We start from the raw sequence: 22,081 nt of genomic DNA on the forward strand, positions 1-22,081 counted from the left end.
AGAGCAAGCCTCTTGTAACATCTGCTTAGGATTTTTAACAAGGTTAGGGCTGAGGAAAACGCAGAACTGGCACATTGGAGGGATGGCTACTCCTGGTCCACAGGGGAGTCCTATTCTAGGTTGAACTGTATCCAGCATACTAAAATCCATTCTGGTTGCCTACCAGTGTACCAGACACATGTCAAGTTCGACTTCTTCTGCTATCCTTTCAACCATCAACACACTCATTCACACTTTAATCTCTGTGCAAACCTTTCTCTGCTTATCTCAGTGAGAACACATTGAAGAGTACCAACTATTCCAGTGGATACACCAGTCCCTCAACGCACTACAAATAAAATGACATGGGTATGTACATAAAGCTAAGTATTTCACATGGGAATGATGAGCCTTCACCATATTTCATAATATATTTTGCATTTAAAGAATTTTGCTTCTCAGAAGCAATTCAAACCATCTAATAGTACAATACTTTTTTTTTTTTCTTTGCACAGTCCTCCTATGTATTCCAGTCAAGGCCTACACTATAGACCTTACACAGACAGGAAGCAGCTTTAAAGTGTATGGTATGGCCACAGTCCTATAGTAATGCTCACAGTCAAGTTCTCATGCTGTCATCCCTTCATGACGTGACTTGCAGATGGTGCAATAGTCCAGTCTGCAGCGGACAAGCCTCAGTTTTGTGTAAAGTCTACGTTGCTGAGGTGTGGAGCGCATGGCTATTCCTCTTCAGTAGTCACCTGGATTTTACTTCCTTGCTCTCAAGACTCTGATGACTGAAAGAGTCTCGTATCTTAACGACTTCAGATGCACACAAGTGTCCAAAAGACTTGGTGTACCAGTCTGGCATGTGGCCCCTGATGTGTGGAGAGAAAGTAATGATGAAGCAGGTACCAGTAACTTTGCATGCATTTTCTTAGACAGAACCAAATACATATCTAGGTGGTTAAATGCCTGACTAGGAAATCTTATTACTGCTTATTGCTCAGCTCAGCCTTACTAATGTATAGACTTGCTCAAAACCATGTTTGCTGCAGTGAGGAAAAGTTATGAGAAGTTTTGTGAGAACTTGGTCCTCTTTACTAACTTAATTTTAATATTAACATGTGCTTGCATCCAAATATATCTGTCAGAGGAAGGCATGGGTTTATATACCAATAGCCGTGGTGGAGCACATCCTGGAGGCTTCTAATGCAACAAACCACACCTGCTGTTAGATGTGCACTGAAGCCAATTTTCCGTGACATCTCAGAGACCATTCTTATGCCTTTCAGAAGTACCTACTACTGGCCAAACTAAAGCCTGTTGAACCATCTACATTTTGCAGAAACTATACAAGAAAAGTTACCACCACAAAAGGACAAAGTGGAAATTCATACCTTAAATCAATTCTGCACATGTAGGTAAGTTTAGATTTTCCTGACCCGCAGGGCTCAATCAGATACCTAGACAGGAGCACATTGACTCTAACACCTGCCACTGGAGCACGGTCATGGTCCACTGAAGTTGCAAGAAGCACACAAGCTCCTTTTGGGAAGTTTGTCCTCCATGTTCTAAGAGAAGAGAAGAAAAAAAAGTCTTATCTTTGACAAACAGTAATTCAAATATCTAATAAGACTTCAAATTATGCACAAATAGATATTTACCTAAATAACTTATATTATACAGAAATTGTAGGCAAGGTTGCCGTATGTGTAGGATATAAACATCATCACATATAAAAGTATTACCTTAAGACTACGAAGTCCCTGGCTGGGTGAGGTGCCATGCTGTTCTGGACATACTGGTATATATCTGTCTGGCTATCCAAAGGTTCGATTACTTTTGAATCTATAAGATCTTCATCCCAAAGATGCTGCTCTTTAAGTAAACGATTTAAAACGTCCTCTGGTATAGCTGGGATTTCAATGGTAGTTTTCCATAACCGGAGTGGGGGACCTTCACATACCTGGGAAAAATCAGTACAGAGTCCTCAGTTTTACTCTGCCTTACACTTTCTTTTCCTTTCTATTTTAGTGTTGGCTACATACAGCAAATAAAATACACACACATGTATGCATATCTTGTACTAAGCTTGTCATAAGCTCAGACTAAGGTTCTTTTCCTAACAAACAGCCAAAAGCATCTGCACGCTGACTTCCAAATTATTTTTAAGTTACAGTTATCTTCTCCAGTATGGGCCACTATTAGATCGTGATGCTACAGAAAGATATCCTAGTTTTCCAAGTTTAATTTTCAAATATCTTAAGCCTCATTGAAACAGTGCTCCCTGTGCTAGCTCTGAGCTGTGCAAGATTGCAGCTGGGAAACTTCTTTCCTATTGCCTGCATAGTGACAGTGCTTGGAGGCTTCACTCAACCTGTCAAAGCTTTGCACACGTGAGTAAAAGTGTGTAAATGCAACACAGCAAACATTCCTGGGCTGGATAAACAGAAGAACACAAATCAGTGCATGTTAGCTGACTACTGCTGAAAGACATGCTGTTTCTAGACATTGTACAACTATGTCAAAAGATCAAGGGTTTTTTTCTTAAATCTATCTGCAAAGTAAAGGTGTGCACTGAACCTTCTGTAATATCCTATGTCAAAAGCCTGCGTATATGAGAGAAGATGAGCTAAAAGCCAGAGCTGTGGCGTGAGTGACAGAGCGCATACCTTCTTGTAGGCCAGCTCTGCTTGCTCTGAGGTGGAGCAGCTGACCCAGCCTTTAAACTTCTCCTTCATCTCTTTGAGCAAGTCATCCACGCAGTCCTGGAGGTAGCAGTGGTAGTCGGAGGGCTCGGCTGTGCTGCTGCCACCCCGGAGCTCCTCCAGGCTGAGGGGACGCAGGTCCTGCTCCGTGTATGAGTTCCGGCCCCTGCTCATTTCTTCGGGTATCTAAGGGACGACAAGGGTGAAATCATCCTCTTGCAGCTCTCTCCCCAAATCACAGAGTTAGGCTAGCAGCTTGATAGCCACAGAAAGATGGGTACACTAGTTTTGTAAGTGGTGGGATGTGTATGTATCAGGTTGAGCACTCAATGTGAAGAAATGCCAAAATTAAGTTTGTGACTTTGATTTAACTCAAAGTCTGATCCATTCCCACAGCACAGTTAATCCTGCAGACTGAAGGAAGGAGGGATCAGTTGTCAGCCGCAAGAAAAGAGACAGGCATGTCTTCAGTTGAGGGCTCTGAAAAGATTCAATGACAGTGAGGAAAACCAGGACTCAAGGCTTGTCTGGTTCTCCATCCCGGGCCCTAGAGAGAGCATGCTTTAGTTCCTACAGATCGTTCAACCTACGGTTTGACAGTGTCATGTTCCAGGATGCTTTTGTGGCCTAGTCTTGCTAACTCTTGGGAATTTAAGTATAAAACAAGCACTGAAATTCCTGGAAAGAGCTTCTTGCTTTGTAATTACAGCTGAAGTTCACAGACCCTCATGGCTGCACAATAAAAGCTTGAAAACATATTTCAAATGCAGCTTGGATGTAACAAAAATGTCCCAAACCCCACAACTGCCTCATGACTTTTGAGTGCCAGTGCCAACAAAACAACTCTCTTTTCTTCTAGCACCACTTCTAATTCATGTATGCACCCAGATCAGGATGCAAAGTTTTTTAAAAAGCTATTTATCATGTATTAAACTTCATTAAAATAAAGAGACTTTCCTAGCTTTCCATTATATGGCAGATCTTAGCCACGTTGGCCAATATTCCACCCATCAGTTTTGCAAATAGGTGTTTTACCTGAAAGAGCTTCTTGCATTCAGCGATCATATGAGCTAGCCCTTGGGTTGCAGCCAGATTTTCATTTAGGTCTTTCTGGTCAGGTTTTCCCAGGCTTGGTTTTCGTTGCATCACCCTTCACAGGGGAAAAGAGCACACACACACACACAAGTCCAGTTATTTAATGCAGAGCCAGAGAGGTGCTTGGTAAGAAAACAGTAGGGTTCCCAAATCTGCTGGTGATTTAGAGCAGTGCTGCCCAGGACCAAATCTTGGCATGGTGTTACCGACTTCTCTCGCTACTCTCTCTAAACTTTTTCTTTGGAAGCCCCGCTGTTTCTTCCTTCTTAGGAACTTGCTCATATCTTAACAAATCTCTAACAAAAGGTAGGATCCCATAACCGTTCTACACCCAGTGCCCTCTGAGATGTCCGAGGTGATCACAACTAGTAGGGTCAATGCTAGACCGTGCCTGTTGCGCATTGCTGCTAGCTGCGGTGCGGGACCAGCAGCAATGAGCCCTGCTCCCCAGAGACATACCTTGGGGAAGAATTCTCTCTTTTGAGAGTGTTTAAGTGGAAGAGGGAAGGTGCTAAGCAGACGGCCAGGTTGGTTGGTGTCATCTGGTTTTCCTTCACTGCAGCTGTGACATCACTCAGGAAATAGAGAAGAATCTGGAGGACCTCCCTGTTCTCATCAGGTAAAAGCATAATGGCAGCCTTGATAGCCTGGAGACGCTGATCCTTTGGCACATCTGCATAATATTAGTAATTCTCTCATCAGCCCATTGATTTTCCACACACACAGCATGAATACATCCCAAAGCAAACTCCAGCTTCAAATATTTGAAGTGATTTCCTTCAGGATGCATACCATTCGTAGGAAACATGAAGGAATTTTTTTTTAACCCACTAGTTTAACTACCCTCAGCTATTTCCTGCCTCACAAGAAATGCAAGCAAGAAGAAGTTGTGCCTAGGCCAGAGTTAATTTTAGATTTAATTTCAACAGCTACATGCTCCCGCAGATGCACTAAAATGACAGAAGCCTGGAGTCAGGCACTGAACAAGCAAACACAGTCCAGCCAATTTAGAAATTCTTTGGCTTTCAAAGAAATTCAAAACATGAATGCATTTTAGAATAGGTGAATTAATTAAATAAATTGGCTAGCAAACCTTTTCAACAATGATGTCATAAAATATCCAGAAAGTGCTTTACCAAACACAGAGGGTTGCTTTATTGAGCAGATCATTCAAAGTCATGCAGTGGAAAAAGAAAGTCAATGCTGTGAAGCCCCATACCATTAAACAGCTCCTTGGTTACTAACAACAAACAGCCATTGGAAAAATTTGACGTGTGTCTTTATATAAGGCCCTCTCCTCCAAACTTGAAGGGAACAAAAAATGAAATAACCCAGACCAGATCTGCTTCTCATAAAGGGATTTCCAATAAGCCATCTCTGAAGACAACATCATAGTCTGAGTCCTGGAGCATTTATATCATCATTAGCACCACACCGCCCTCACTGCATGTCTCATAATACATGTGGTGCTAACCAGATATTTAACTGGTATTTGCTTTGGGCTTCAGCAACTCTGTAAGGCTAGCAGGTGAATTTAGAAAGCAATTTTAAATAAAAATCCACTGTTTTCCACACGCTCCCCTCAATCAGCTCAAAGCACATTTAAGCCACGTGCGGACAATTCCAGTGCGCAGCCTGGTGCACGACACCAAAGCAAAGGGAAATATTGTCCTTTGCAGGGAAGCAAAAATTACAGCTGCTTTAAGGCTCTTTGCTTAACACAGAGATAATACTTCCCGACCACCTCTGGGGATTCCTCAGACCTACCGCCTGCAAAAGGAAAGGAACAGATACTTCTGCAATGCTCTGTCAAACTTCTTCTGGCACTAAACCCACAAAGAGCTGCTGTTTAATATCCACAGAAGTGGAGAGTCTGATTAATTTTCTCCATAAACCTTCTTGGGAATCCAAACACACAAAAAACCCATGTGCACTGAAATAACGGTATGTATGTTTTTATTTTAAGCCATCACCTCCACCTATGGAGCTCTAAAGGAAGTTCCTGTAACCTTTTTGTAACCACCATAAGGAAGGTATAAAATACAGCAAGAGCTCAAAGAAGGTTTTTTTGCAGTAAGTTCCATTGTAGCTGTGCTGCCATGGGAAGAATACACGGGGAGAGAGCTGGGGTGGTGTTAGGGAGAGAAACCACAGGATCAGAAAGGTGCCCATAGTACATCAATCAATCAGTCTGGACTGCCATGAATATTTCAAAAGGCTTTGCAGTTCTGGTCACCAAATATTAATTCATCTTCGGCCATTTTATAAAGTGAGAGTATTCCCAATGAAACAATGTTGAAGACAACTTCTAAAAGACAAGGTGCTGTTTGGAAAGATCCAGCACACAATTACTATCTATACAGAACTCAATTTATCTAGTGCACAAAAAAGAATGTCTCCCTTGCTGGAGTTGAACCTGCCATCTCAGAAAGATTAACTATTTCTTTTCACATGCATTGATAAACTCCATTTTTTATGTGGTTTATTTTTAGCACTTTCTGTTTATGGTACATATCAGTAAAGTAGCTACACATCAGTAACAGAAAAGCTTTCAACTTAAAGGTTGTTTTCAAAAATTGTGGTGAAGGATAGAAGAATATGAATTACAAGAAAATAGAAATTTTTTGGCAGCCTTGCTCTTACAAAAAAATCCCAGTAATTTAGTGCATTTCAATCCCCTCAAAAGCCCCAAACTCTCTTCATGTAGTGTTTGCACAGCTCCTCTACCTAGCCACATCAGATGTGGCTTATTTTCAAACCATAATATGAAGTACGCTCAAAGAAGAGAGGAAACTTTATAGCAAGTGATGGAGGATTTATATGTGTTCCTAAACTACAGAGAAAGGTGAAATGAAAAGAACTTGTACTATAAATCATTAAACAACTGCTGCTGGAGAAAGGCAAAGACCAACATATGCAACACACATAGTGCCCAGAGAAGTGGTATTAGAAAGTTCCACCCTTGCTACACAAATGACCATTTGCCATCTGCCATAGAAATCTCACTACTTACATTGGTATATCTGTAAGAAGGTCTCGGAGAGTTTGTTGGTCATGAGAGGCTCAGGGAGATCACGGAAGAATTGCTTTAACATGTCTGCTACATCGTAAGCAGACTGGCCTTCATAGTTGACGCTGTCTGTTGAATTCTCATTCATCTGACGCAAAGCCTGAATTCTTGATTTGACTCCAGATTTCCTAAACAGTCCAACCTAAATATAGATGGAAAGGTAAATACATTTACAATGAGTCCAGCAAATCTGAAAGGTAAGTATGCTCTTTAGCTTCTTACTTATGGGTTCTAATTTCATGGAAAGCTTTCCTTGCATTAATTATCTATTTTGTCCTGTTTTGAGTCTACTTTTTTCAGTCTGATTCAGGAACAATAACAATTAATGGAAGGCTGGGCTTTGGGTGCTGCATGCGTGTGGGATGAGACTACAGCAAAACCCACCTGATCCAGGCAGTGGTTGCGGAGGTACCGCATGGCTTGCTGAATGCTCTGTGGAAGAGGCTGCCCTGTGCGCTGGACATTGACTTGCAGCGGTACTCCAAACACATTTCGGTCTTTATAATCCGGCACCTTTATCCTTTTCATAAATTTTGGTACTGCCCTATTTAAGCAAAGGGAATGACAAAATCAAATTAAACCTCTGTCGACCATTATCTTCTGTATTTCCAGTAATTCAGAAAGTCAGTGAAAATAAGTGAAACACTTTAGTAATATGAAAAGCAGTGACAGTATAAATCAGCTAATCCACTTAGGGCTGGGAAGGGGGAGAGGACAGAAAACAGAGTTTCTTTAAGAGAAAAGCTTGACATTTGGGGCAGTATGCTGCCTGTAAGTGTTGATGTGGTGCTACTCCATCAATATTAGTAGGACAAAAGCTACAGGGTGAAACTGCAGGGGCCAGACTGAATTGCAAAAGAGTCAAAATAAATCCTGCGGTCAGTGACCCCTTGTAACACTGCTTCTTTAGGTTTCGGGAAAGATGGGCATTTGAACAATGAGCTTTTGTATGTCAACTACTTGTTCTGCAAAGTCCTCAAACTGGGTCCACCACCCACCAGTGTGCATAACAGCAGGGAACTGATGTAATACATTTGAGTTTGTCAGCTAAAAACTTCAGCTCTATAAACAACCCCTTTGAGGGACCCCCCTCCTTGTCAGCCAGTGACTGTTGTTACCCCCACCTCCCACTCCAGTTTCAATGAGAGGCCTTTCCATCTGCTTATGATTCCAAGGAAAAAGTTACTAAATACAAAAGAATGATTTACTCCCAGGTCCCCAAGAGTATTGGTTTCATAAAGGGGGAAAAAAAAAAGCCATTAAAATGTGAAAATATTGAGATCATTTTCCTAAACAGGGAGAAAAGCTAATGTCCAGTGCAACAACTAATAGGACACAGCAGCACTGGAAAACAGGGAGACCTATTTAAGATTTCAATATACAGTACAGCTATACAAACAGTGCATTAGATTTACAGCTGACTAATCTGTTACATAGTAAAACAGAACCAATTTGTATTGCCATACATATTATTGATATATGTATGAATAATACTTGCTTTGTCAAAAAACATGCCAATGGAATGTGAAAAAACACATTGCGATCTCCACCGAGAATCTGAAGCATGCAGGGATAACTGGTCAATACTTATTTCTGTCTTTCAGAACAAACAACTTCTGTATTTAGAAAGGCTGACATAATAACAGCCTTTGAACAGGAGGTACTTTGATGCTGAAGCTAAATACTCTCTATGACTCCTGGGGAAGGGAGGAGGCTGGCCTGTGGTAGGGAGAAGAAAAATTTTATTGCGTCTTTTGCATCCTGAAGGTTACACAGGCTGTACTGCAGATACAATAATAAAAGAGCTTTCTATTTCATTCTTCCAACAAAAAATATTCAACTGGGTTACAAACACCTGGCCACAGCAGAAATTGCTGCCTACAAAAAACTCTGTGGTTGTCCCAATCTTTCTTCCCCTCTGCCACCTTTTGTGCAAGCTAATTGGATTTATAGTGCTTTAAAGAGAGGAGACAGATTTTGGCTAACGAGACACTAGAACTAAAGGAAATTTACATTATTTAATTACATGCTTATATAGAGAAACTAATGCAAATATTTAAGAATAACTGAAGAAAAGCAAGCCTATTAAGATCTACTGAGGTTTGTGCCACTCCTTGCTAACTGCCTCAATAAACGACTAGTCCTTCTTTTGCTGTGGACAGCGGACATCTTCCTGCTCAGAAAGCTGGCCTGTACTTCACTGCTCTTGTTCCCTCACATGCCCCCTATAAACATACTTCTCAAGCCTAATAAGATTATGCTTACGTAAAGGGTTAGTGATTTTAGCCCCATCTTAGGCAACCACAAATCACTGTCAGCACAGGCTGGAGGAAGAAGTGCAAATATGGAAAAAGAGGGACGGAGGGATTCATTGCATCTCTCCAAAAGATGCTTAGGACGAGCGCAACTGTCGTGCTCATATAGTCGGCCTGTCTACACGTGGCGCTGTGCCCTTACCAGCTGAAACCATGCTTGTTGGAAGGCGTGTACTTCTCCAGGAGAGCAGTCAGCTTGAGGAGAGAGTACTTCTGCAGCAGGTTCATCTGCGCCACGGACTGGCAGTTGATCTGCAGCGACGCCGAGCTGAGGCTGGGCCGGTGGGAGCTCTGAAAGCTGTGCCACCTCAGCCTGTGCCTGCGGAGAAGATGGGGGACAGAGCAAGGACCGGTCACTGAAACGTCTCTGCAAGACACGTGCAGGAATTACCGCAAACGTACTGCTGAGCTCCCTGCCCTTGGCAGCCGCCGTCTTCTGAGATTTCGTAGGCACCAGCCGGCAGCGTCTCCACCTCACCCGATGCAATGCAGCACCTGCACGTGCTTCAGACGGGAACGGGCACTCTGAGCTGACCACAGCTCAGTGTTAACTACACAGTCTGGCCCTACCAGATATCCTCCGAGGGCTCCAGCACCCTTTTTGAGAAAAAGCCCTTGCAGTATTAAGGCGGTGGGCATCAAAAAACTCCATGAAGAAAAAACGGCCCAAATTTTTAATACACATCAGATGGGAACTACACGCTTCTAGAAGTCCCATTAAGTTTAAATGAGCAGCTGTAGGCGACTAAATGACAGCAGAAAGCAGGCCCTCAATGATTTGCACCAGTTTTAAAGGAAAACTGGAAACAAAGCTAGAAAGAATTCAGCTCCTTGCTCTGCTCCCAATACAAAATATGGTCATCCATCCATCCCATGGTAAAACTCCCAGCAGAAACTGGGAGGCCACTGGAACTCCCCCAGTCCTCCGCTGTGCTACAGCGATCAAGGGAAAGTAAACAAACCTCATTTTCCCTGCAGATTTAATGCCCTAGCATGCTATTAAGAAGCAGCCTGCTACTGAAAAGTGCAACTTTTTGAAACAGTCTAATAGTCAAGACTTTTACTACACACTGACACAAACCAGACCATACTTATACTGGCTCTCCTAGCCAACTTAAAAACGTGAATAATCCTACTTGAGGTCCCTCTCCCTCCCACACACCATTTCAGTTTGAAGAATTATCATTCCCCAAAACTGCCTTCACGTTGCTCCTAACGCTGACTTGCTGAGCGGGCTGTTTTTCAGTGACCACTCAGGCTGAACATACAAACACACAGCTACAAAGTGCGGGAATCACTTGTCTAAAAGTCTTGCGCAAATACTTCCCTTGCCTATAATTGCTTTGGGAAGCAATGGGAACAGCACGCGTGTGCCTGAATGGCCACAACTCCTCTTTGCACCTTAACTGAGTGTGGTGCAGCTACTATAGAGCCACTCGGGCTCGACGGGACCTCCCCGGGGCCACCCCAAGTCCCAGCGCTCACAACCTCACCTGCTGGACCGTGTCAGCGATGCGCCCACCCCAGAGTCCCTCCTGTCCTGCATCCCCACGGGCTCTTCCGTTTCATTCAGTGAATTCCCCGTACTGTCAAGGTCACTCGGTGTTGTTCGATCGTTATCTACGTCGAGGTGGATCTGCTTTGGAGAGGAAGGACACGGGGAGATGGAGTCGAGTGCCGAGTCGGAGTCCCCTTCGTCCGAGAACTTCTCTGACCACTGGTTTACTATCCTCTGCATCCCTTTGACGTGGTATAGGATGTCGTCTAGTTCTGGGAATATGTCTTCATTTTCGAGGTCGGCCAGGTCGCTCGTACTGGAATACAGGATTGAGCCTGGCACGTTGTCGTAAATACTCAGGCGGCTGCTGACTGAGCTGGAGGAGTTGCGCCTTTTCCCCATGCCCAGCTCTTTGGAGCTGTCGCCACTGTTTTCCCTCCGGAGGGTGAGATGGCCATGTCCGTGGAAACTCCCTGTCCTCCAGTTCACAGAGGCGCTGCTTTCTGTTGGGGAGAAGTTGCCGTTGGAGAGTGCTTTGGGAAAAGTGCCGGGCTTATGATCTTCAGGGATAAAAAACACGGTGTCTTCTGCAAAGCTTCCCCGGTTCTTGAAGTTCTGCTCCATCACGTCGCTGAACGTTGACTGGTTGAAGGGGTCGAAGCCTTCCAGGTACATGCCCACCCTTTTATTGTACGCGCTGAGGCTGCGTGTTCGCGTGACAGGACTGGGTGTGCTGACGGCACTGCTCGTCTCAGACTGACTACTGCTGCTGCTGGTCTGGGTAGAATTGGAGACGCTCCTCTTTCGTACCATGGGGAGGCTGATGTGATTGCCGTTGAGGGCAGAAATCTCCACGCAGTTAAGTTGTTTCAGTTTATCTTCATCCATGCCCTCCTGCAGGATGGGCCCGCTAATAATAAGGCCAAGCTTTGAAGGAGCTTTGCTCTTGCCATGGTGAGAGCTCTTGATTTTCAGGCTCTCCATTCTCTTGAGCAGGCTCTTTGTTTTGGACTTGGCGTTCTTCTCATTGGCTTTGGTGTTGAAGCTGAAGCTATTCAGCTCCCTGGGCGAGGGCAGGCTGCTGAATGAGTCATCGTTTGCTACGAAATTGTTTGATGAACAAACGCTGACAACCGAGTTTGTCCTGGTGGTAGATGCTTCGCTCTGCAGGGTTGGTTGGTGGCTGCTGGTGCTGCTGATGCTCAGAATAGAAGCCACCTCCTGGCGTTCGCTGAGGTCTGTTAGCACACTCTCATGGCTTGCTGCGTTAGTAAGGTGAGGAGCTTCCGGGGAGGGGGTATTCAAGTCCGGTTTTGGAGGAAACACATCAAACTCTTCAAGCCTTGACCACCTCTTGCTGTCCCTCTGAAAAGTCCATTTGCCACTTATTGCACAAGGTTCATCTTCATCCGAATCTTCGCTCTGCAAAGAGGAAGAACCCTGAAAGTACTGCTTGCAAACTGCCCAAATGGCAAAGGTGGTTGCATTTAAATACAATGCCCACTAAACTGCTTTAAGCATGACCTTGTTCTCACTCAATTTAAAGTGAAAACAGTCTTTTACTTCAGGGAGAGGAAGATTAGGCCATAAAGCCCATCAGAGGAAAAGATAACATGGGACAGGCAATATATTTTAACAGTTTTTAAATACAAAAGAGATATGCTCCATAAAAAGAAACAAACAATGCAATCTGTTTTAAATTGCTCTTTTCTAAAAACCCTAGTATCCACAGACATTTAATTAATTGGTCACAGTGGATAGCCCTCAGATCAATGGAAATTCCTGGCATGCATAAAATTTTAAACTGGAGTCAGTCAGGGGCTGGGGTCCCTCTGGACTCTCTCCAAAGTTACACTCTGTTGATAGTGGCTGCGTGTTTATACTCCTCTTTGCAATTATGAGATGTTTCTCATATGTTCTGAATTGTAGCAGCTTAATTCCTTACCCATTCGGGAAGTCTGAAGGGTCTCCTCACTGTGACTAATGAGATAGCAAAAGAAGCTCTTGCATGGCAAGAGTGCGATGCCTCCAGGCTCTTACCTGGTCCACTCGTCCTCCCACAGGCTAGCAGCTAACATGTTAAGAATGTCCTGTGAAGTTTCTACTTCAGTCTCCCTTCAGGCAAACTTTAACACTCAGAGATAGCGAGCAGCAAGAGCTCACTGACAGTGTAGCACGTAAGTAAATTGTAAATAACATCTCCACTGATGATATTTGATGTATGAGTAATGCCTGAGGGCACAAGTGCGCGTACATCACTTACGCCTACAATCTTTTCATCTAAATACTGAAAGGGAATGATCCCGGGACTGACATATTTGGTCATCCAAATATCTGGAAAATTTCATGTTGGAAGAATAAAACCAATGAAGATATTTTAATATGACACCATGAAACCACAAAATAACCTTTGGTGTTCAGAGCAGGAAACACGAATTGCCACCCAGCTCCACGAGTTTCACTTCATTTGTTTAGATTGCTTTAATTTAAAAACAAACACGCATGCATGACCCAAACTGTAACTATTTGTGTGCCAGGAACACAAACATGTATTCTCTGAAAAACAAGTAAATTATTCATATTTCAGAAATTTTATTTATGCATACTTTAGTTCCTGATCCTCTCCTAGTTTTCTGGTGTGGTTTTTTTTTATAGCACATTTCACCAGCTCAGGAAAATAAGTGAAACACCATATTTATTTTTTATAACCAAATACACATGAGGCAGAGCAAGCGTCATTTTCTTTGTTTCCCAACTACTACAAACTACTTCTGTCCATGACTCAGATGAAGACCTATTTAACGTTTTGAGGAGGAAAAGAGTCACTTGAAACTGCCAATGGATAATAGTAATGGTTCGGTGGTGAATGTGGTTTGACTGGAAAAAAAAAGGAGCAGTAAAGTGATCTTAATTTGCAAAGAGGTCAATGCAAACATAAGGAAACATATGTTTCTGTCAGCACAGTTTTTCCCTGGTGTTAAAAAGCTTTAAAGGCTAAGTATTGATTTTAATAAAGTTAACAACAAAAGGGAATAGGATCTAAGTCCATCTGCCAGAAGGTGGGTGGTGAATGAAAATAAGGAAGGACTGAAACAAAAGGTAATGTCCAGACTCTGGAAGATCTGGGGTTTGGACCTGAAGTCGGGTCTGGCCTGACCTCTAACAGCAATACTGATCATTCCAGTGTTAACAGGGTTCAGGAACAAGGAGGAGAAATCTTCTGGCGGTCATAAATGGCAATCCAGCTGTCTACCCCTACTTTTAAAGAGTTCCTACATATGCTGCCTCAGAGTGTTATCTTCTGGAGCTTGGATGCTGTTTCCAACATACCACAAACAGATAGGGAAAGAGGGGATTAATTCCTGGTAAACAACCTCAGAGCATTTGTATGCATTCTTGTTAAGGGTAGGGCAGCATTGTACTGCCTCAGCTCAGTCATCTTTATCTACAGTTGTCATATCCCAGGGGACAGTATCAACTGCTGATCCCTCCTAGGACACACACATAGTTTTAAGACAGCTATTGAGTGGCACCTTACTAGCAAACTCCAGCAACTCAGCTTTCTGCCGGTACTACCTTACTGAAATTACAGTAGGTGCTCTTTTATTTCTCACCATGCTCCACAGGGATCCTGAAAATTCAGGAAACACTTTTAAGACCCGCTGCAAACTTTCTGCTGAACTTGCAGAAACATGAAAACTTTCTAAAAAGGTAGCTGATGTATTCTGTAAATATATTGCTTTAATTTTGAGCTATGTAATTAAAAAACAAGGGAATAATGTACCCAATCCTACAAAGGATTAGCTCTTTCCTCTGCAGGCTAAGCACAGTCTAGCTGATCCTGTCTACATCACAATAAAATAATACAATTCTAACGTGATGGCAAAGAACCAAAACTGTGAAGATGATGCCAAAGACGATGTTCTAACATTCAGGTCAGCTCATCGTGGCTCCTCCATCAAGCCTACTCTTTACAATCCTGCCTGAGTGTAGGTAATACGCTTCAACATGGACAACCTCACTGACAGGCAGAGAAGCCCAGTGCCTGATTTCAGACTGGGAGCAGCAGCTCGGGGAAGAGTTTGGTAGACGAATAACCTTTACTCGTGGCCAAGCCCTGCAGTTTTCCCTCAGTGAGAACACAGAATGAAACGTAAGCAGAATTTTGACTGCGTGTCCTTGCCAGGTTCTACTCAGGTGTTATCCTAGACTGCAGCTAAGCAATCTGCTAGGTGGGGTTTTTTTCAGTTTTATTAAAGTACAATGCTGTAACAGAAGATGTTAAAGGAACTTACCCTTTTCCTGTGGGGACTAATTTCTAGCTTCATCACTGCACATTTGTTTAAAGTATTTAAGCGCCTGCAAAGCAAAGGAAACCATATTAAGAGAACACTCCAGTGTTTTGACACAGGCTACTCCAGTTCAAAAGCTTTTGCAAAGGCTGTCCCCAAACTGCTTTGCATACAAATAGCAACAAGCAGAGTTTCAATTAGAGCCCTAATTATACTTAACCATTAACCCATTACATTTGGCTGTATTCTAACTTCAGAGGGAGGGATGGAGGATGGATGACTATTTGTCACAATTACCTGAATCAAAGTAAAAAGAAATGAAGGGAAACCTAGACTAAGTTGAGGAGTGCATTATATCCAATGAATTGTAATAATTACATTTGTTTAAATAGCAAACCTGAAACAATCAATCTCAACAGAGAGAAAATAACAGGAGAAAATACTGGAAAAGGCTTCTGATTTGACACTGTGTACATATGCCTGTGTGAAAAAAGCATGCTGCTTTAAAATTGTACTTTATAAGCTAAAACCTCCCAGAGGAAAACTTATTTTCCACTTATTAGGTGTCTGTTTTGTTTGTGAACAATGATTATTTTCAATACAGTCCTGGGACAAGACAACTCACCAGTTAAAAAAAAACCAAAAAAAATACAGACCTAATTTTTCCTTCCTAAACTGAAAGTTTCTTTTATACATAAAAATGTTGTCCTGAAGGACTAAAATTTAAACAAAAATAAAATGCTGCAGCACCAGCAGTTAACCAACCTCCCTGTGAAATGTGATAGCAGGCTGGATGCATATCTTGAAGTACTGTATGAATGTATATAAGCATCCCTCTATTCCCTGGGGAGCTAATGATCTGGTAGGTATCCCTAAACCAAAAAAAAAATTACCTGTCTTCCCTTGTCTTCCCCAAAAGCTCAGTGTGCAGGGCTGAGCACAAACAGCTTAAACTAGAGCAAAATTTGGCACTGTTAAACACACAGCTCCATGGCAGTTTAGGTATGGCTAAGTGCAGGCTGCTGTGGTCTCCTGCCCTTCTCCCAGCCCTTGCCTCCCCAGAAACTGCTCCAGGGACCTGGCTCAGCTAAAATCTACACTGGTAAAGCGTGGTTAAAGAAATGCTGGTGCTATGGCAAGGCAAAGGGCAGGAACAGGCTGGGTGTGATGCAGAAGGCAGAAAAGCTGAAGCAGCAGCTTCATGGAAGCAATGGTTTGGTCCCTTGTGTTAATACTTGCACGCATGAGGCTGTATTGTGGGTTGGATGAGGAAACTAAACGAGCTGAAAATTAATCTTTCAATACTTTGTTGGGTTGAATTTCTCCCAAGTCAGTTCCCCGAGCTGTGTGAAGGGCAGTGTGCGCAGGGGGAGGCAGAGGAGCAGAGCCGCCCCCTTCCTTCAGCCGGACCACAGCCCAAATTCAACAGAAGCAAAACTGAGCTTTAAAAAGCCTAATTCATTCTGAAGGAAGTTGTATAATTTTCACATAATTCGTTTGAGCAAAGTGTAAAGAACAGCCTGTATCAGCAGCTTTGAAAAACTGAAAAAAAAAAAAAAAAAAAAAGAAATGCTGCCTTGTCCTGTTGCTTCAGATGAGTCTTTTCAGATTCATGAAACTTGTAACTTGAATCTAGAAAATGTGTGCACAGGAAGAATTACTAGTTTCCTCTCTTTCCCCTCGCCTTTTATGCACAGGATTGGTTGCAGATGGTATTTACACAGGGCTTGATCCTGAGGCCATCAAAGAAAATGGAAAAGCTCCTACTGGTGCTTTTGCTGCAGTCGTGAAGTAAAAAAAAGGCAGTTTGATCTATAATTAGACCCAGCCACAACACAGCAGAAAAGAAGAGAAACAGGAAGAATTGCCATGGGTCAAATAGTAGGGCAGTGGCAGGTTAGGAAAGTTATCCAGATCTCTCTATTTTCATCTTTGCTCTGACTTTAAAAGGCAGAAGGTTCGGTCCTGTCAGCTGCAGCTGGTGGGTACATGCACAAGTCCAGTGAATTTCAGAGGGATTGTATTTATGGTGTGGGCGAAGGGTGAACGTCCCATCTATGTGCTACACAACAAAACTGGTATTTTGGTTTTTGAGAGGCCACACAGCAGCAGAAAGCCGCCTCCCTCTCTCTGTTATAAAGAACATTCTCCTCTCAAACTCCTGGACCTCAAGATCAGGGAATATTAAGCTGTCTTCAGTTCTATATTGTGTAATAATTTACAAATTTCACAGTGTTGCAACCTTTGACTTAAGCAGAGAGAAGTTATCACCAAATCCCTGTATCAGGCTTTATCTAGCTCCAGCCTGTCTGACCGCTAATAAAGACGATCTCTGATTTCACAAAGATTACATCCCCAGACTTTTCTCCTACTCAAATTAAAACCCTGAAATAGGTGGAAAAGGGTAGAGCAAAGACCTCTGTTTCCACAGAGGGTGTTTAAGAAAAAAAGATCTCCCGGCGCACACCTCACAAAAATGAGTATGAAGGCAAGATAAGGTAACCCCCAATGAGCGAGGTTAAATACAATAGCAGCGAGGCAAGTAAAGGCTCTGTTACACATTTGACATGATTTCATCACAAAACCAGTTTCCCTTTTAAAACCTAAATGCTCTGCAGCAATTGCCTCAGGTCTGCAACTTTCATTATATATATATCACACATCTTGCTTTAACTTCTGCTGAAGTTCAGCAGTGCCCAGTTCCTTGAGCTATAGGACACTGAAAACAGTACAATATGCACAACTGCCTTCCAAACACATTATTGAGTCTGCAAAACTAAGCTTACAAAGTTTAGGCTTTGCCAGGACGAGAGTTACCTATACAACTGTCATTAACCTTTACGTACATTTTGCAACACTTTTTAAGCATATAAGCACACATTCATTTTCTACAGATCTTCTCATCAAATCGATGCTTGTTAATGAAACGCAATTTTCTCTTCTGGCTCTGGACCTTCTCCTTTGGTAATTCCATTCCCAGGTATAAATTCAACTTATCGTTTCCCTACTGACAGTCAGCAGGTCTCCCTCATTCTTTAGCTCCGTCTTATTCTGCCCAAACCTGTCTTGGCGACACCTTCGCGAGGACAAGATGGGAGATGGAGGGACGGGGCAGGACTGCTGCCGACAGCAGTTACAGCCGCTTTCACTGTCTGGCTATGTCAGTTGCAATTTCTACAATGCCTCTTACCCCAGCTGCTTTCTGGATGACTGTCTGGATGACAAGATAATACTCTTTCCCATCATTTAGATAAATGCCTTTGAGTCAGCCCTCTCTCTATACGTCTTCACATCCAGATGGTATCTTACTCCTGTGGAGCGTTCTAACTCCAAGACGTCACTTTTCCTCACCCGCCATGTACTCCTACCCAGGTTCTCACCCTCCTTCACCCTGGCTCTGCAAAACCCTTCTTCCCGAGGGTGACCAATGCAACAGAACCTGTCTCTCAGTCCTGGAAGCCTGGACCTGCGGCACCCAAAACATGAGGCACTGGAGCTTCGCTCAGAAATGAGCAAACGATGCGTTTTTCCTAGTCCTCTCCTCAGAAATGGCCAAACTAGTTTAGCCTGAACTTCTTAAAAGACAGCCAGCCTGAACAAGACATTCACTATCAAAAATTGCAGTGTGAACAGCTAACTTCAGCTAATTTATAAATTAAAATATGGGCTTATAATGTGAAGTCTTTGTTATAGATACCAGTCAGTTCTACTTTGGCTATAACCCCGGGTAATTCATTCTGCTCTCATCAGGAGAAATCTTTCAACAGGAGAAATTCTCACCCCATGCACCCAAGAAAAGTGGTAGCAATGCAGAATATTAGATTTATGCATTTTAAATGACAATTTTCAATCTGATGTAACTGTATGATCTAGCTTTAAAGTTCAAAATATTTTCTTGATGGATTTAAATTCTTAATTCCTTCTTATAGGGCAAATTTCAACCCCATTATACCTGTTACTAATTGATGATACAAGGGCTTTCTTGTCTCACTGCAGTGGACAGCCTCTACGCTGGCTCCCGGGGTTCATCTGCACATTCTAACCTGCAAAGGAGGCCAGCTCTCTACAAACCAAATGACATGAGCAGTGAATGCTGCTCATGCGAATCCATTACAATCAATTTCTTGGATAAGAAGTCCTGACGGCAAAAGATTTAAGAAATCTCTTGTGTATATAGTGTGGCAGTTTTCTAGGTATGCATAAGGAGATTAAATAGGATTTCCATCATGACTTGCTATGTATTTTGTACTTAGCAACAACCTTTAGGATAAGCATGTTTCAGTACTTAGTTTCATCAGCGCATAGTGCAGCCAGTTATCCTCTGGAGATAAATTCCCAGTCATTAATCTACATAAAGTCTTATGAAACCAAGGCCAGCAGCGCTTTGGACAGTCACTACATCCCAGCAAATTAGAGTCATTGTTTTTAGATTTTTAACCCTACATTTCACGATAACATCACTAAATGACATTTCTTAACCACCTATCTTCTACTGTTACCAAGTGCCATATGCTATCTCTGTAATTCAAGTCTCAACCCACTTTGCACTTAAAATTTTTCCAGAAAAACCTTAATGGGGTGGCTATTGATACCTTTTCCATTTAGAAAGGAATTTGGCAAAACATTTACTAATAAGCTGTTTTTAAAGTTACATTAGTTTTCCTGCTTACATTAATAAGATTATTAAACAATAATTTACAAAACTGTTCAGATGTCGACTATCATTTAAAGTGCTTCAAACTTAAAAAAAACCTCCCTGTCACTGTGATTTTGACAGTCTTTTTTAATACAATTTCTTCATATGCAGTAATTAGAACAAGTTAGAACTGCTGGCAGAACAGTGGTTGTTAATACAGAAAAGCAGATTCTCAGCACAGATGACTTACTATTTTGTTACCATCCACTGCATACAGTGTTCATTTAGCTCTGTGCTGAAAATGCAAATAACTCCAAAACTATTCTGATTTTCAGTCAAGAAATAGTGATAGACTTATGGCTGTGAAACAGCTCTAAGTCTTTTACTGAGTAAACCCCTTTACTGTTTACACACTGACCATGGCATGAGTCAAAATAAACCCAGGCTTCAGGCAGAAATGCAGCATTCCAAATGATGGGCCTTCTCCATGTTTTTTAATGAGGTTTACAAAATTAAACAAGGAGATGTGAAAAAAAATTCTAAAGGTGGAAATGTTGTGACAATGTACTGCTTTTGTCTAACACAAATGGTAAAGGGACAAACTCAGGCATCTGAGATGATTAACTGATTTCCTTCAGTTTTATTTTGAGGTGGGATCTGAACACTTCTAGAGGAACTTTAGCTTCAGTTTTAAAGTTATCTTCATAAAAGATAACTTGGACATCTAAGCCACAGGCTTCAGAATGATATAGTTCAGCCTTTAAAATCTTGTCTCAAGCTACAATAAGACTGGTAGATTCTTATGCATATTACACAGCAAACAATTTGAAGATGCAAGTGAAGAGGTTATTTTACAATCAGCAGACTTATTAAAGACTTCCTAGTTTCACAAAATATCTATATACCCATACCATTTTGGTTTGCTCACCTTTATTAGAAGGCTTACAATATAGGCCTCCATTCTTAGGACACAGATCTTTTTACTGTCCTCTATGTTCAGAAAGTGCTAACTGTTTTTATCGATCACACTAGCACCAGTCAGAAACAATCTGCTACCTTTTTTTCCCCATATAAATAAATAATCCCAAGTTTAAAAGTATTCTTGCAGGCAAGCCCTAGGTCCAAAATATGCTGGCTTGACTGTATTTTGTTTTCCTGGCAAGGGAAGACCACGCTTCTGGGAACCAGCATTTATTCACATTGCTGTACTTTCTGTTCAATGACTTCACAAGTTCCAGAGCACACAAATAAGCAGACCAATGTATTACATTTTAATATCAATGGAATAGGTGCTCTACACTTGTGTAGGGCACATCTTGAGTGTGAATATAACATTAATGAGATTTTCCCCTCCTAATAACTGGATAACAAATCTGTTTTCTTAGTTTGAAAATCTTGTAAATATTTCTGAAGAACTTTAAATTCCCGTCCCGCTCTTTCCCTTCCAAGTACGGCAGTGATGGCATGAGAAGACTATAAACTCAAAGCCTTTCTTAAAAGGGTTTTGTAATTCATTAGAATTACTGACATTTAGAGTTGCAGACCATGCATGCGGTATCCAAAAGCATTCATTTTGCAGACAATTTGGAAAGCTGCCATATTGAAGGACAGCGGCAGAAAACTGCACTTATTTTTTTGCCATTTAAGATTGTGGACTCACACTAGAGGAGGTAACTGGTGGATGGGTAAGTGTCAGATGGGGCCACTGCAATTGCTTTTATGATAAAATCGGTAATGCTGAGGCTGTAGTTCTGTGAAAACATGCTGCCACACACCGGCAAGTCTTGCTCTCTCTTTTACTCTACCCATCCCTTCTCCTGCCCCTGCAGCTGGCTGTGGGGTCCTGCCCCATCCTTTGCACCTACTCTGAACTTCATTATGCCTTTCCACAGGCTGATTTAATTTACTAACCCAGCAAAAGGACTATCCAGACTCTTTTTGCAGGGTGAGTTGAACTGGTTTGCGGAAGGAGCCCATAAACAACAAAGACAAGTAATGGGAGCACGTGGCTGAGGGCAGGCCAATCTTTGCAGTGGTGACTGATAAACTCTTAGATTCACTCACATTATCCATTTCAGCCGTACCTGCATTCACTTTGGTGATCATGGTGCACACAGGGTGATGCACTGAGGTCAGCATGAGAGTCTGTATACATAGCTTTTTGTTTTGTTTGTATACATAGCTGCTAACCAACATAAGAAAGGAGAGTAACGGAGTGCAGCAGCATCGCTTTGCTAATACTGCTCCCAAAAAACAATTCCTGTGTGGGAACTGATGCTACAGTTGTACATGCAGATGGCTTTAGCCAGCAGAGTTCTGCTTTCACATGCGTAACTAATTTGGGAATTAGTAATGAAAGCAAATTAAGAATAATAAAAAATATGCCTATGAAATACCTGTCACAAAGACTCAGGCCACTTTCCTCCCAACTTTGTTTTAAATAAGATCCCCAACCATTACTCAGACCAATATATCATGCTAAGGA

General features: G+C 42.2%; 1 protein-coding gene across 2 annotated transcripts in view; it reads right to left on the minus strand.

Annotated features, from left to right (window-relative positions):
- Positions 1-485: 485 nt before the first annotated feature.
- The window catches only part of DLC1 (DLC1 Rho GTPase activating protein), a 212,967-nt gene continuing 191,371 nt past the window's right edge, over positions 486-22,081 (minus strand). For both annotated transcript variants that reach the window (XM_010574536.1, XM_010574535.1), the window contains 11 exons: positions 14,964-15,027; positions 10,664-12,090; positions 9,313-9,489; positions 7,240-7,399; positions 6,799-6,997; positions 4,245-4,458; positions 3,726-3,840; positions 2,655-2,876; positions 1,731-1,948; positions 1,380-1,553; positions 486-857 (listed from right to left, as the gene is read on the minus strand). In XM_010574536.1, the coding sequence (XP_010572838.1) occupies positions 737-857; positions 1,380-1,553; positions 1,731-1,948; positions 2,655-2,876; positions 3,726-3,840; positions 4,245-4,458; positions 6,799-6,997; positions 7,240-7,399; positions 9,313-9,489; positions 10,664-12,090; positions 14,964-15,027 (3,091 nt within the window). In that variant the 3' untranslated portion in view covers positions 486-736. The remainder of the gene's footprint in view (positions 858-1,379; positions 1,554-1,730; positions 1,949-2,654; positions 2,877-3,725; positions 3,841-4,244; positions 4,459-6,798; positions 6,998-7,239; positions 7,400-9,312; positions 9,490-10,663; positions 12,091-14,963; positions 15,028-22,081) is intronic.

The sequence above is a fragment of the Haliaeetus leucocephalus genome, unplaced genomic scaffold (genome assembly GCF_000737465.1).
Source record: "Haliaeetus leucocephalus isolate CR32 unplaced genomic scaffold, Haliaeetus_leucocephalus-4.0 Scaffold439, whole genome shotgun sequence".
Taxonomy (NCBI): Eukaryota; Metazoa; Chordata; class Aves; order Accipitriformes; family Accipitridae; genus Haliaeetus; species Haliaeetus leucocephalus.